The sequence below is a fragment of the Arachis hypogaea genome, chromosome 3, assembly GCF_003086295.3.
Source record: "Arachis hypogaea cultivar Tifrunner chromosome 3, arahy.Tifrunner.gnm2.J5K5, whole genome shotgun sequence".
Classification (NCBI taxonomy): Eukaryota; Viridiplantae; Streptophyta; class Magnoliopsida; order Fabales; family Fabaceae; genus Arachis; species Arachis hypogaea.
In genome coordinates, this window is record NC_092038.1 from 16,265,344 (window position 1) to 16,280,029 (window position 14,686).

A 14,686-nucleotide genomic window follows, 5' to 3' on the forward strand; every position below is an offset into this window, starting at 1 on the left:
CAAATAAATTCCAAAAATATTTAAAAATGTGGCAAAAAAATATTAAATATATATTTTAAAATAAGATTTTAGAAATTCGATTATGATACAAGTTCATACAAAAATTATTAAAAAGTAAGATATTTTCATTTCTTAAAAAAAATTGTGAATAACTAAATTGTTTAAAAATTTTGTATCAAATGATAGTCGTTTGCAAAATACGAGTTTTTTTCATCACTTATAAAAAATAATATTTATTGATTCTTTTTATCACACTTTCAAATTATTCATGAATTGATTTGTTGATAATATTTTTTAAGATTTTTTTTGTCAGTGTTTGAATCTTTTTGATACCGAATTGATAATTAACTCAATTAAATTATTTAAAGATAAATATTTTTTTTAAATATTCTTTAATGTTCAATTTAGTATTAAAATTGTCCTTTTAAAAATAATAATTTTTAAAGACAAAAATACTCCCACTACCCCCCGCAATCACCATCACAAACTTCCTTTTCATAGTCATCACCATCACCACCAACACCTCATATTTTTTTTTAATTCAATAACATCAAATTCTTCAAATCCAACAAGGTTCTGAGAATCGGACTAGTTATCGAACTGCTCTAGTTACTGATTTATTGGTCCAATTAGTCTAACCGTGGTTTAGCCAGAAAAACTATTTTTAAATAAAATAATAAATAAATTATAAATAAATATCCTAAAATATAATTATAACCTAATATAAATCTTTAAATATCTTCTAAATTTAAAACACTACATGAAATATCCTCAACCAAAAATTATAAAACAAGAGCAACAACAATATAAGTGCATAACATTGTCAGAGACAAGCAAAATACACTGTATGACTTGTTAATTTCAAACACATTAATTTCAAAAATTATTAATATCATAGTTGATCAATCAACATTTATCAATCTCCAACAAATATTCCATTCCGCAGTAGTTAAAAATTACCAATAGCAGATGGAATTCCCTCTACTTGGTCATAGGAAGGTATCTTCCATAGGAGAAAAGAATATTCCTCTTGAACACTTCCTTTTAAATAACTAGAACATGGTGAAATTAGATACGAGTATTATGTTAAAGTGCTTTCTTGGTAAAATAACCAGCAAACAACCTTTTTTGACATCTTGAATATTATCCTCAAAAATTTAGAGTTTCACGTCAAGGAAGCTCCAAATTCCAAATCCAACGAAGAAAGAGCATAAATCACCAAAAAAGCTCCCAATTCACAATTAATCACCTTAAACTAGAAATCAATAAATATATCAATTAAAATTCAAAAACAGCATCGTTTCCTCAAAAATTAAAAAGAGCAGCAGCAGAGTAACAATCCATTTTTAACAATACAAAATCAATAATTTAATTTCAATCCACATTCAGAAATCAGTAAATCACTAAACAGAGCATAAAAGCATGACCCAAAGAAGTGAAAAGCCCTGTAAGCCTGTAAGCAGTGCCATTAACCTTCGACGGAGAGCAGAGCGACGAACAGACTACTGCAAACAGGAGACGACGGCAACGAACAGACAACGAGCAGCTCCAATCCTCAACCAGACGACGTGCCGAGCTACAAGAGAGTGGCTGAGTTCTAGACAGGGGGAAGGAGGAGGCTGCGGAGGTGCTGACAACAACGGACGGCATTGAAGAACCCTAATTTTTTGTTAGAACTTAGAACCCTAATTTTTAAACTTTCAAACTTTGCTTTTCAATTCTGAATGTCACGAAGGGGGGTGTTGGGGGAAGGGGTGGGTGAGGGTGACGCTTTTACGCATTGATTTCTTTTTTTTTAAGCTCAAAACGATGGCATTTATAAGAATTGGTCGGTTCTCAATACGGTCCAACTGGCCGGTTCAGCAATTTTTGAACTATTTTTTATTGGACGGTTTTTCATACTGGATCAAACTGTTTCATCGTCGGCTCCTAGTTGAACCGGTTCGACCGACCGGTCTGATTTTCGGAACATTGAATCTAACAATAACGGCAAAAGATTCGAATTAAAAAAAAAGAATGAAAAAAATCATCAATTAGGGACAAAGAGACGAGCAAGATACAAAGAGAAGGAAAGGCAACAAGGTCCATACTTCACTACTGTTATCAACGGAGAAGGCTGTCTCCTTAACAAATGCTGCTACTGCTAGACCCGACAACCTAACAACAAGCACCAGCGGCGATGGCAACGGCCTCCAACAGCTTTAAGGGTGAGCTCCAACACTGCAATAAGGACACAATGAAGGCAGAGTTGTGGCAGAGCATCGCAAAAATAGTGGTTGCAGCATCAGCGACGTAGATAGGGGAGCAGCTTGGCGGCGACCTCCTTTAGCCGAACGAAAACCACTGTAGGAGCACCTTTGTTGTCGCCATCTCATCCCTCCCTCCCTCCTTCGCTCCCCCCTCCCTCCCCCCTCTCTCTCTCCTTCCCTTAGGTTCAACACCTCTACATCAATTTCTCGTCAACTCGCGACAGTATGCCTTCCCGCGCCTTCGCCTTTTCCTTCCCTCTCTTCTTTCAATTTTTCTCCTTACTCTCAGTGGAAAATGAATTGTAAGAGTGTGGTGGATATAACTGGAATTGAATTGAAATGAATGATTAAAAACGTATTAGGACAAAAAAAAGCTATAGAGGATGAGGATGAGACTTATCAAAGGTAAATTTGTCAAAATAATGATTTTAATTCTAAATAGAATATTAAAGACTATTTCGAATAAAAAAAAGTTTAAAATAATTTTAATTTTAACTTTAGACTTTATAGACTAAAACAATAGTTATCCCAATTATTTATAAGAAAATTCTATGGTGTCTAAAGACACTTTTTTATTTTACATATTGGGGAAGAGTTGGTGTATAACAAGGTTATGGACGTCCATGGTGCTTCACGCAGATGTGACGACTGCGATGAAGAAATCAGACGGACCGATTTCACCACGATAATCGGACGGTCCGTTTTCGGGGCTGGGAGGGTACACAAATCGGACCGTCCGATTTATGCCCCCAGCCAGGTGTCACACATGCAAGTGTCCCCCACCAAGTAAAGGCAACACTTTGCTGATTGATGAACGCCCCCTCCCCATTCTCTTTCACTTTCAGCAATACAAAACTCTCTTCTCTTTCAACCCTACCACTAGCTTCTTCCATGGCCCTCCATTCATAAAGTTTTAAATTAAAAAAAATTGAACCACTCGTTAAAAATGCCTAGAAGAAGAAGAAGAATAAAAGATGTTAATCGTCCGGAGCTCCACATTGCTAATTATCTTGATCATCCAAACTATGTAAGTTTTTATTTTATTCTAGAAAATTTTATTTTAATTAAAATAATAATTATTATTATGTTAGAGATTAGTAATTTATTATGATGATAATGTTAGAAATTAGGGTAGTAATAGTGTTTGAATATTTTAATTTGATTAAAATAATTTTAAGAATTAGTAGTAATGTTAGATTATAATGCAGAAATTAGAGATTAGTGTAATAATATTATTTGGAAGGAAAGATTATAGTACATTATGATAATATAATAAATTAATTATTGTTATTAATAAGATAATTAAAATAATGATAATAATAATACTGTTATTAAAAATGGAGATATGATAAATAAAATAATTAATATTAATTATTATTACTGAATTTATTGGAATAATAATAATAATAATAATAATAATAATAATAATAATAATAATAATAATAATAATAATAACAACCGATACTGATGGTTTAATTATTTTTATTAGAATACGGCACTAATAGATCAACGTGTGATAATAAATCATTTAATTAGTATTAATTGTTAGTAATAAATAATTTTTTTGTAGTAATAATATTTGTTTATGATTAAGCGTTCGTAGGATAGTAAAATAAATATTATGATTTAAAAATTATTAAATTAATTATTTTTGTTATAAGTATAACATAAATATTTAATAAAGGATTAATCATTGATTTATTGTTGTATGTATGTTGTTAGAACATAATTGAATAGTTACTTGAGTATTAGTATATAATATAATAGTTATTTATTTAATAGTTACTTTTATTGGTTGTGGTTGTGGATACATTTTACTGGTTATTTGGTAATGAAAGTTTGATTTGATAAATTTAATTTGTTAATTAATTAATATTTTGCTTGTGTTTAGGATTCTCGAATGTTGCAATGTGACCACTACATGCCGCCGGATCGGTACAATCTAATAGTGGAGGGGTATTTACGAGACACCGGCTTTTATCATGTTTCACAGATTGGAGTTGTCTAATGTCAGTCGACATTGGTTAATGCACTGGTCGAGAGATGGTGCCCTGAGACGCACACGTTCCACTTTCTGGTTGGTGAGTGTGCCGTGACAATGGAGGATGTGGCGTTAATTCTTGGTCTTCCGACAAATGGTTTGCCAGTTACGAGACTGACACTGAGCAGTTATGAGGCTTTAGAGGCTGAATGCTTGGATCAGTTTGGTGTTGCACCTATGAAGGCAGACTGCAGGGGAAGTTTCATCAAGTTGGTTTGGTTTCGAGCATTGAAAGATCGATTAGTGTTGGTTGATGATATCCAGATTCAGAGGTACGTGAAGTGCCACATAATGTTATTGTTTGGGACTGTTATGTTTGGAGATAAGTCTGCAGCAGGGGTGCACTGGAAGTTTCTGCCATTACTCTGTAACTTTGCCGGGATCATACAGTTCAGTTGGGGATCGGCCTGCCTGGCACACCTGTATAGATCGTTGTGTAGAGCAACTCGTGTCGACTGTAAGGAGATTGATGGTCCGCTGACACTGTTGCTTGCCTGGACTTGGATCCGTCTACCATTCATTGCACCGATTCCAAGCAATTCTCGAATCTTTCCGATTGCAAATAGGTAAATTTAATTACTAAACGCTTTGAAATAGTGTATTTTAAATTGTATTCATAAATGTAAGTTAACGAATTGCTTGATGTCAGGTGGCATAACTGGGAACGTGAGAATTGGCCTTACAGATATCGTACCCTTGAGAACTATAGGAGAGATCTGGATCTTCTGCAAGAAGAACATGTTTGTTGTAATAAATAAGTAGTTCTTTTTGTTTAGCCGTGTTATTATTCTGTGTGTAATCCTCGGTTACTTGCATAATGTGTGCAGTTTGTTTGGGAGCCTTATGCAATTGGAAGGACCGATCCGAACGTGATTCCTCCTGACATCTGTTAGCATTCTGCTATTTGGAGTGCCACAATTTTACTTATATCTTTTGAATGTATTGAGTGGCATGCATCTGTTAGACTGAGGAGGCAATTTGGCTTGACTCAGGGCGTTCCTAATCAGGAGCGAGACCTAGGTGAAGCACACGGCGAAGTTCTGACAGGTTCAAAAAATCAGGATTGGTCTGGAACCCACTCATTCTGGGTTATGCATTGGATGAACAGGTATAGTCATGTTCTTGTCAAGCACACGGTACCCTCACAGCATCAGGCAGATATCTACTTGCATTGGTACCGAGGTACATATGGTGACCACTTGCATCTGTCACAGATCGAACCACAAGAGAATCAGCACAATGATCCTATGCATAATCAGGAGAACCAACAAGTACGATCACCGCCACCACCATCGCCACCGCAACCACCACCGCCCCCTCACAAACACAGGCACAACAAGAGCCTGAGCAGTTCACTCCATACATTCCTGACACGCATTCTGCGGATTACTTGACTCCACCAGTATATCCGCAGTACTGGAGTGTCCCGCACCAAGAATCAGGTGAACAGGGTTCATTTAACCAGCTACTTGGTTTCATGGCTCCTGTGCCAGGTTACTCATATCCAGCTTACGGAGATATTCCCACCGACCAGATGGCCCAACCGAGTGGGATTACTCCAGGTAGATTGTCATTGGATACGAGACCTCGACAGCTCACTTCCTTTGGTACTTCCGGAAGTAGACTTTCTGTTGACTCTAGTATGAGTGATGATGCCACGAGGGGTATCATACAGAGCGGAATTGATGAACATGTTCCGATGAATCTAATTCTAGAGAGCTACCAGCCAGTTGATGAGGACAATGATGATTTTCTGGTTGACCATCCAGATGGGGATGAGGTTGCGAATGAGGATGAGGATGGGGACGACGATGAGAATGAGGTGGATAGTGAGGATGATGATGATGGGGGTGATGGTCCGGATGATGGTTCAGCGCCTACTGCAGGTAAAACAATTTGTTGGTTAGACTGGTTTGATTTAATTTGATTAGTCGGTTATGAAATTAGTTGTGTTGATAATATTTGATCACGGTATTTGATTATTGAGTTAGTTGGTCATTGATTATTTGACTTGATTATTGATTATTTGAGTTGATTAGTTGATTTGATTAGTTGGTTATCGAATGTTTTTATAGGTACAACCACTAGTGAAAAAGGAAAAGGATACAACCTTAGAGCTGACCCCCTCGTCGGAGCGCTAGTTGGTATACCCCATTCGCTTTTAAAAAGGTTGCAAAGAAATCCAAGAAATTAGTCAAAGATGTAAAATGGGCGATGAGAAAATGATGTTGGACTTACTTATGTATCTTGTCGTGGATGTATTTATATAGCATGTCTTGGACTTATTTATGTAGCATGTCTTGGACTTATTTATGGAACTGGTTCAATTTTGAAGAATGTTTGAGATTTGGAAATGGTTGAGAACAGGTTTGAGAAATATTTGGATGGGACCCGAATAGGGTGGCAAAGTCCGAGTTTTAGAGGAGATGCTGCCGAAATTTTATAAAATTGAAAGTTTCATTTGAAGTAAATATTTAAAAAGATTTGGTTTTAAACATGATATATTTTGAGATTGATTTATTTAAAAGAAGGAATTATGTCTTGAATTGGAATTGTTAATCACGTCATACAATAACGTCACATACGAAAGTCATACAATATATAAAATATTCAAAGTCATACACTAAATCGAGTGACTGATATGGCCGAAGCTCTTTTGGGTGGTCGCACCCGGATTACTTGCACCACCACATTGACGACATCTACTACGGCTGTGGCCCTTGATCCCGCATTGCTTACATCGCCTAGGACCACGCAACATCCGAGTGTCCATCTCATTCAAGAAATGGGCCATCCTGGGCCGACCTTTGGATACCCGTCTAAGGAATGGATTACCTACGAATCGGGGTCCATGATAAACAGGCCATGTTGTTGGATTCCTGAGTGGCCTAAACCTAGCCTTGTACACTCATCGAACCTGGTCCATCTTGTAGACATCATGTACATACAGTTGCCAATCCAGACGTTGGTTTGCACAACAAGCAAACACATGTCGACACGGAAGTCGGTCAACTTGGAACTCACCACAGTCACACCATTGTTTACGGAGGTCCACTGCATACTCCACACCACTAGGACACACACACACACTTTGAATACCTCATTCTGTCAGTCAAAGCAACTAACTTGGATGTTCCTGCTGCCTGCTGATTTGCATGCAGTTTGGAGGTTACAAGCTCAGAGAACACATGTCCTGCATTAATTCGAGCCACATCCTCGGCTCTTTTCCGGGTGAACAATTCATTAAGCCTGTAAATCGTTGCCTTAACAAGTGCAGTGACTGGAAGATTGCGAGCCCTTTTCAGTACCGAGTTAATGCATTCCACTAGATTGGTTGTCATATGACCCCATCGATATCCCCCATCAAATGCTAAAGCATACTGCTCACGCGGAATTTGATCCAACCAGTTGGTATAAGCCTCACCCTGCTCACGTAAACGCTGATAATGTGTCTCGTACTCGCGAACTGTTTGCGAGTAACCTGTCAATTAAAAAAGGACCCACCATAAAAAAACGTTTATCATAATAACTGAGTTCAGGAGTAAATGTAATCGTAACTATCATACTGATGTTGACGATAAGCTTCTGTATATACGGAACCTTGAATTTCCTCAGAAAGTTGGACTCTATATGTCTGATGTAGAACATGTGGAATGCTCTGGGAGGAGACCAAGCTCCGTTACTACGAGCAATAGCAGACCTAATGGAATCGTGCCGATCGGAGATAAGGTCCACACCGTCACGTGTCACAACATGCTGTCGCAAGTTACTCAGAAAAAAGTGCCAAGCCTCAGATGTCTCTCCCTCAACTATCGCAAATGCAATCAGCACGATGTTGTTGTTGCCATCCTATGAGAATACAACCAACAAACAACCCTGTATTTTCCATACAAATGAGTTCTGTCTACCTGCACTATTGGCTTGCAATGTCTGAAGGCTCTAATACAAGGGTAATAACTCCAGAAGACTCGGTGTAGTACACGAATATTAGGAACCAAGTCATCTCCCTGATACGCAGGCATTGTTTCAAAATGAACAACTGCGGATGGCTCCTTGTGACACATGGCCTCAAACCATATCGGCAAGGCTTCGTACGAAGCTTCCCACCCTCCGAAAATTGACTCCACTGCCTTCTGTTTTGCCAACCATGCTTTGCGATAACTAATGGTGTAGTTAAACTTTGACTGTACTTCCGCAATCACTGATTTCACCCTTATAGACGGGTCAACTTCTACCAATGGCTTTATTGCTTCTGTAGCTGTGTTGGAATCCAGCTTCGAATGATCATGAGAAATGGTGGCCCTAGTACAGGTGTGACTACCATTGTACCTCCTTATCTCCCAACAGAACTTTCTGGACATTTTGCTCACCCTGATCAGCCAATCACATCCTGCACCATACTGGGTACATTTAGCATAGAATGTCGTCGGTTTTGACTCATGCACCAGATAATCTACACCTCTGCAGATTGTATAATCTTTCATCGCCTTAATTACTGCCTCCCTAGAACTGAATTCCATTTCCACAGTAAATTCACCATCCGGCAAAAGGGGAAGCTCTGCTGCAATCACATCACAAATTTTAGAGTTGTCAAAACTAATAATCTAATAAACTAATAAGCACAGAACAATGGAAAACATACTTGTCAAAACCGAACCGGTGATCGAACCGGTCAGATCACTGGTTTAACTGATTTACCCGATCCTATGTAATTAAAAAATAAAGCATAGTAAAAAATTTTCACTAACAATTCAACAATTTTCGTTGCCTTCTGCGGTCTCATCATGGGACCGGACCGGTCTAAGATTTGGTTTACCAGTTTGTCGGACGAACTGGCCGGTCCGGTCGAATCGGTTGGTCCGATCGAACCAGCAAGTTCGGTCCTAATGCCATGTCCAGTCGGACCAGTCGGTCTGATCCGGTGAAACCGGTCGGTTTGGTTGAACCAGCCGATCCGATCGAACCGGCCAGTCCGGTCCAAATGTCTGCTCCGGTCGAACCGGCCATTCCAGTCTGATTTTATCAACACCGATGGAAAACACTACATTTCTCAGCCTACATGTTCACTTCATAATTAAACGTTAAACAATTACTAATTACATGCTATATTTTGCCTATTTACCCTTGTCTTAACTATTTGTCCTAAACTCAAAACCCATGCACAAATCATACTTTCACAAATCTTAATTTAAATTAATGGCGCACCTGCATTTACATATTGAGGAAACTCCGGTGCATGCATGGCCTCCAAATCTAACGACCGCATGAAACTCAGCTCCACAAACGGCTGCTGATTTGCTAGTGCATTTGTCACATCCGCTACATCTGCCACCATAGCCTCGTCAGCTTGATTTTCATTTACACCCGGATCAACGTCCTCGTAGTTACTTTCAAACTCTTCTTCACTATCACTGTTGTAATCTTCCAATTCAATATCTCGGTCCACTGCAGATTGCTCAAACTTGATATACAGTTCGATAAACGATATTCACAACCGACTTTCAAGATATACTGAAAATATTTCTTGCATGCTCGCTTCGTCGATCACGTATTTCATTTGAAATTGCACGAACCCACCAAAGACAGATATAGGATATCTGTACATAATACACGACACTCTCCTAGATATTTGAGAATCCATCTTCTCACAAATGACACCTTTTAATTCTTCAAATGACAGTGTGAATGGAATAATAATATCTAACAGATTTTCACACACAAATTTTACTCCTTCTGATATTTGTAATAAAATTTGGCCATGATAATACACTTTTAATCTTACTCTATCATCCATGATAATAGAGAAGAAGAGATCTACAAATAAAGAAGAAGAAGGGATCTGCAGAGAAGAGGTTTAGAGAGTTGTAGCACCGAAGAAGAAGAATGAAATGAGCTGCTCAGATTGGGTGGGTACATATATATATGTATGTATCACACTCAAATCGGACCATCCGACCGCATGCATGGCCATTCGAAATTTTTAGAACTAAAAAATCGGACAGTTTGATTACTAGATAGCCCGCTCAAAAATTTTTGAAACCCAGAAATCGCTGGGTCCGATTTGGGTGCTCTACAATTTTTTTAAATGCAGCCCTCAAATTGGTAGGTCCGATTTCGTTGGGCCAAAAAAAATAACCCTCCGCATACTACAAATCGCATGGTCCGACTTCCATACACGCAACATCACCACGCACAAATCGGACGGTTCGATTTGTGCCCCCTTACCCCTGCAAGAAATTGGACCGTCCAATTTTCCTCCCTCAACTAACCGTCGTCACACACTTGTTAAACACCTCTGAACTCCATAAACAGGCATTACACCAAACCTTGCATCATATACAAAAAAAAATTAGCCGTCTAAAGAATTGGTGCCTAATTTACCTATAAACGATGAAAGAAGAAAATGTGGATCTTATTTTTTGTGTTTATAGTATATAATGTAAAAATTAGGTAGCCAACACCTTATTTATAAAGCATTTCTTTTTTTTTCTCTAAAAAAAACAGCTTATTTTGGAGTAACAAAAACAATCTAAACTTGTTAGATACTACTCCTACTGTAGTACAGTACTAGCAGCAGTAGGGAAAGTAGGGTGAGTGAAGAAGAGTGAAGAGTTAACAGCTCTGGCCAGCTGTCACCGTGCACCAATCAACATTCCACATCATCTTTCTGTCCTTTTCTTGGTATTTGAAATGCAATCTGGCATCTGATTTGGCACGCTTCATTATACCCATTACCATCTTGCCTCACAAGCCAACATACCTATTGAAATTCAAATCAATATTAAATTAGGATCAAATTTTCAAATTTGTTGCTTGTATTTTTTTTTTTTAAGATTTATTTATCATGTGTTTTGGAGGGTATATTTTATCAGTTTGTAATCTGACATAATTTCGTATTTAAGCATATTCTTAAACTGTATATTATAATATTCATTTAAATTTACACGAATAATAAAAGAATTTGAAACTGAAAATATATTTATTTATCTGCTTATTATCTCACTTCAGCTATATAAACCCCAACATACCAAGTGATCAATCAGGGTAGAACCTTTCATTCACTCATCACTCTCTCTTACTCCCTCTTTTGTTCTTTCTTCATTCTCATAAGATCCTTTTCTCCTGCTTATAGAGCACTTACTTTGTAATAATGTCTAAGGAGGTGTCGTTGTTTTTGGGATTGGTTATGGGGTTTGTGTTTGTTGGAGTGGCTTTTGCTGCTGCCACTGCCAAGTTTGAAGAACTCTTCCAACCAAGTTGGGCTTTAGACCATTTCATTCATGAAGGAGACCTTCTCAAACTCAAGCTTGATAACTATTCCGGTATTATTTATTCAATCTAATACCATTTCATATATACAAAGAAAAAATAGTGTATGTAACGCTAAGATAATAATGTTTTTATAAAAAATGTAAAATGGGTTGTTTATTTCAGGTGCTGGGTTTGTATCCAAAAGCAAGTATATGTTTGGGAAAGTTACCGTCCAACTTAAACTTGTTGAAGGTGATTCTGCCGGAACAGTTACTGCTTTCTATGTAAGTCAAAATTATATTAATTTTTTCTTGTTTATTAATAATAATCTTAATTTATATTGTTTATTTTCATGTACATAGATAGCATTTAAATGTATGTGCGGTTCAGTTCAATGCATCAGACATTTTCTTTATTGCACAAGATAATTTCTCGCTTCAGAATTATTGAAACACACGAAGAAAAATAGTAGTACCACACTCATTAGTGGCAGTTACCTACTACTCCATTTATCCCATCAATTACTTTGGTGTATGCATTTATCAACTTTGTCACTAAATTTTCAATCAAGTTAAAGAACCATAATATATCTTGAATTAAATTTAATAGGAGGGGCCCTCCCTTGTTTTTCATCACCTCGAATCAAACCTAATAATGCAATGGGAATCATGTTGAATTGACCTTGTTCTGTTTCAATTATTGTGGCATCTAATTTATGTATTTTTGTGTAGATGTCATCGGAGGGTCCAAATCACAACGAGTTTGATTTTGAGTTCCTGGGGAACACCACAGGGGAACCTTACTCTGTTCAAACAAATGTGTATGTGAATGGAGTGGGAAATAGAGAGCAAAGGCTAAACCTTTGGTTTGACCCTACTAAAGACTTTCATTCTTACTCTTTCTTTTGGAACCAACGTCAAGTTATGTAAGCACCCATTACCCTATCTTCTCTTAATTAATTAAAAGTGAATGGGTATTTTAATACATAATATTAAATATTAATGAATGAAAGTAAGAAGCTGTTTTTTAATTAATTAATTAATTAGTAATCATGAAAGACAAATGGGAATCTGCTTCCATGGAGTGATGGGTCTGAAAAGTTGTAAAAAAACTCAAAAAAATTTCATGCTTTTTTACCACTGGTGGTTGAGCCATCATATGCTTTGTGTCATTATGTCCCCATTGGGTTACACAAAAAACAAAGAGAATTCATAGGTTAATATATATATAGAAAAAAGTATCATCCATCCATCAATCATCATAATTCATATGACATCTATCCATGATCAAAATAAAAAGTAAGTTAATTTTTGTTGTAAAATGTTTCATATCTACTTATCATTTTTAATAATGAATTGTATGGTTCTAATAGTATCTAGGGGAAGACAATCATCAATAAAATGTAAATAAAAATTTAAAATTTAAAATTAAATTAATTACATGAATGAAATAAATAAAAGGCAAATATCTTTATTCTTTACCTAAAACAAAAGCATATAGAAAGAAAATGGAATCTTGGGTAAAATTTATCCCAGTACCTTCTAATGGTCCTTTTGCAGAAGTTGCACAGGTCTAATTTCGTCAAATAATTTCTGACATTTGTTTTGGACACACATTGACATTTTACATATTCCTTGGCCAATAATTCAATTTGACTTTAATAATTTCATTTCATATTGTAATATGTGTCAGATTTCTAGTGGATGAAACACCAATAAGGGTGCACACAAACATGGAACACAGGGGTATTCCATTTCCAAAGGATCAAGCAATGGGTGTATATAGCTCAATTTGGAACGCTGATGATTGGGCCACACAAGGTGGAAGAGTGAAAACTAATTGGAGCCATGCACCTTTCATTGCAACATATAAGGCCTTTGAGATCAATGGTTGTGAGTGTCCAATAGTGTCATCAACATCAGTGGAAAATTTGAAGAGGTGTAGTAGTAATGAGAAGAAGTATTGGTGGGATGAGCCTAATTTGGGTGTGTTAAGTTTGCATCAAAGTCACCAACTTATGTGGGTTAGGGCCAAACATATGGTTTATGATTATTGTGCTGATACTGCTAGGTTCCCTGTTATGCCTGCTGAGTGTGTTCATCATAGTCACCACAAATTAGTGCTAAAAAATTAGTAAAAGGGTATTTTGGGAAATTTGCTCTTCTGGGTAATTTATGATGAAATGAAGTAGTAGGAACAAGTTGCCCCTCATGTTTCATATTGTAATATATATTGCAACAGCATAATGTATGTGAATTACTATTTACTTTTTCTCTTGTATAATAAAATCTGTGTAAAACTAATTAAGGAGTAAGGACACTAGAACAAATACAAATCATCTGGGGACAACATACTTACTTAATACGCATAAAAAGAATATGTATATAAAAATTAATTAAAAACCTACTAATTAAGGAATTTTTTTTAAATTATCTTATTTTATATTATTTTTTATTTTACATTTCATAATTATGTTTGAAGTGATTGAGTAATTTTAAATATGATAAATGTGTAATTATATATTATATTCATAAAATTATAAAATTATGAATATTAAATCAAATAAGATAATTTAAATTATTATCTTCCGATCATTAAATTTTGTTTCCTTTTATATGATACTAATCTTTTCTCAGAAGTGGTCGTAAGTTAGACCCTAAAAATCATTGGATGTTATATCTATCTAATTTAACTGGAAGCAAAAATTAATGTTTATATTTATAACCGTGTGTATCAAAGTGAGGAGCATAGATAGTTGCCCTACAAGGGGAACTTAATTAAACAAATATAGACATGACTACTTATTTGCTTCTAGAATCTAGCTATAGTACCATAAGCTCACGAGTTGGATAAATAGATATAGATCTATATTATTTGCCTTGGGGGGGACCAATAAAACAACTTAAAAAACGTTTCATGAATGAAGTTGGGCGAATGGAGTCAGGCTTGTACTATTATAGAAGCAAATAAATTTAAAAAAGAAAAAGAAATTGTTATTTCTGCAAAGACATGAAAGTAATATGCATTTATCACTTGTTTAATTAACCTACCCCACAATAACAATTTATCAATATATTTTCATTGCCTTGTGGGGTAATACACTTGGGTATCATTGTAAGCGTTTTTTTCTTCTTTGGTGGGGACT

At 36.2% G+C, this 14,686-nt stretch overlaps 1 protein-coding gene across 1 annotated transcript; it reads left to right on the plus strand.

Moving 5' to 3' along the window:
- Positions 1–11,004: 11,004 nt before the first annotated feature.
- On the plus strand, positions 11,005–13,807 carry LOC112789659 (xyloglucan endotransglucosylase protein 6). The gene is made up of 4 exons (XM_025831641.3): positions 11,005–11,612; positions 11,725–11,825; positions 12,273–12,466; positions 13,234–13,807. The coding sequence occupies exons 1-4, from the start codon at positions 11,441–11,443 to the stop codon at positions 13,673–13,675; spliced, it is 909 nt and encodes a 302-aa protein (XP_025687426.1). The 5' UTR covers positions 11,005–11,440; the 3' UTR covers positions 13,676–13,807.
- The last annotated feature ends 879 nt before the right edge of the window (positions 13,808–14,686 follow it).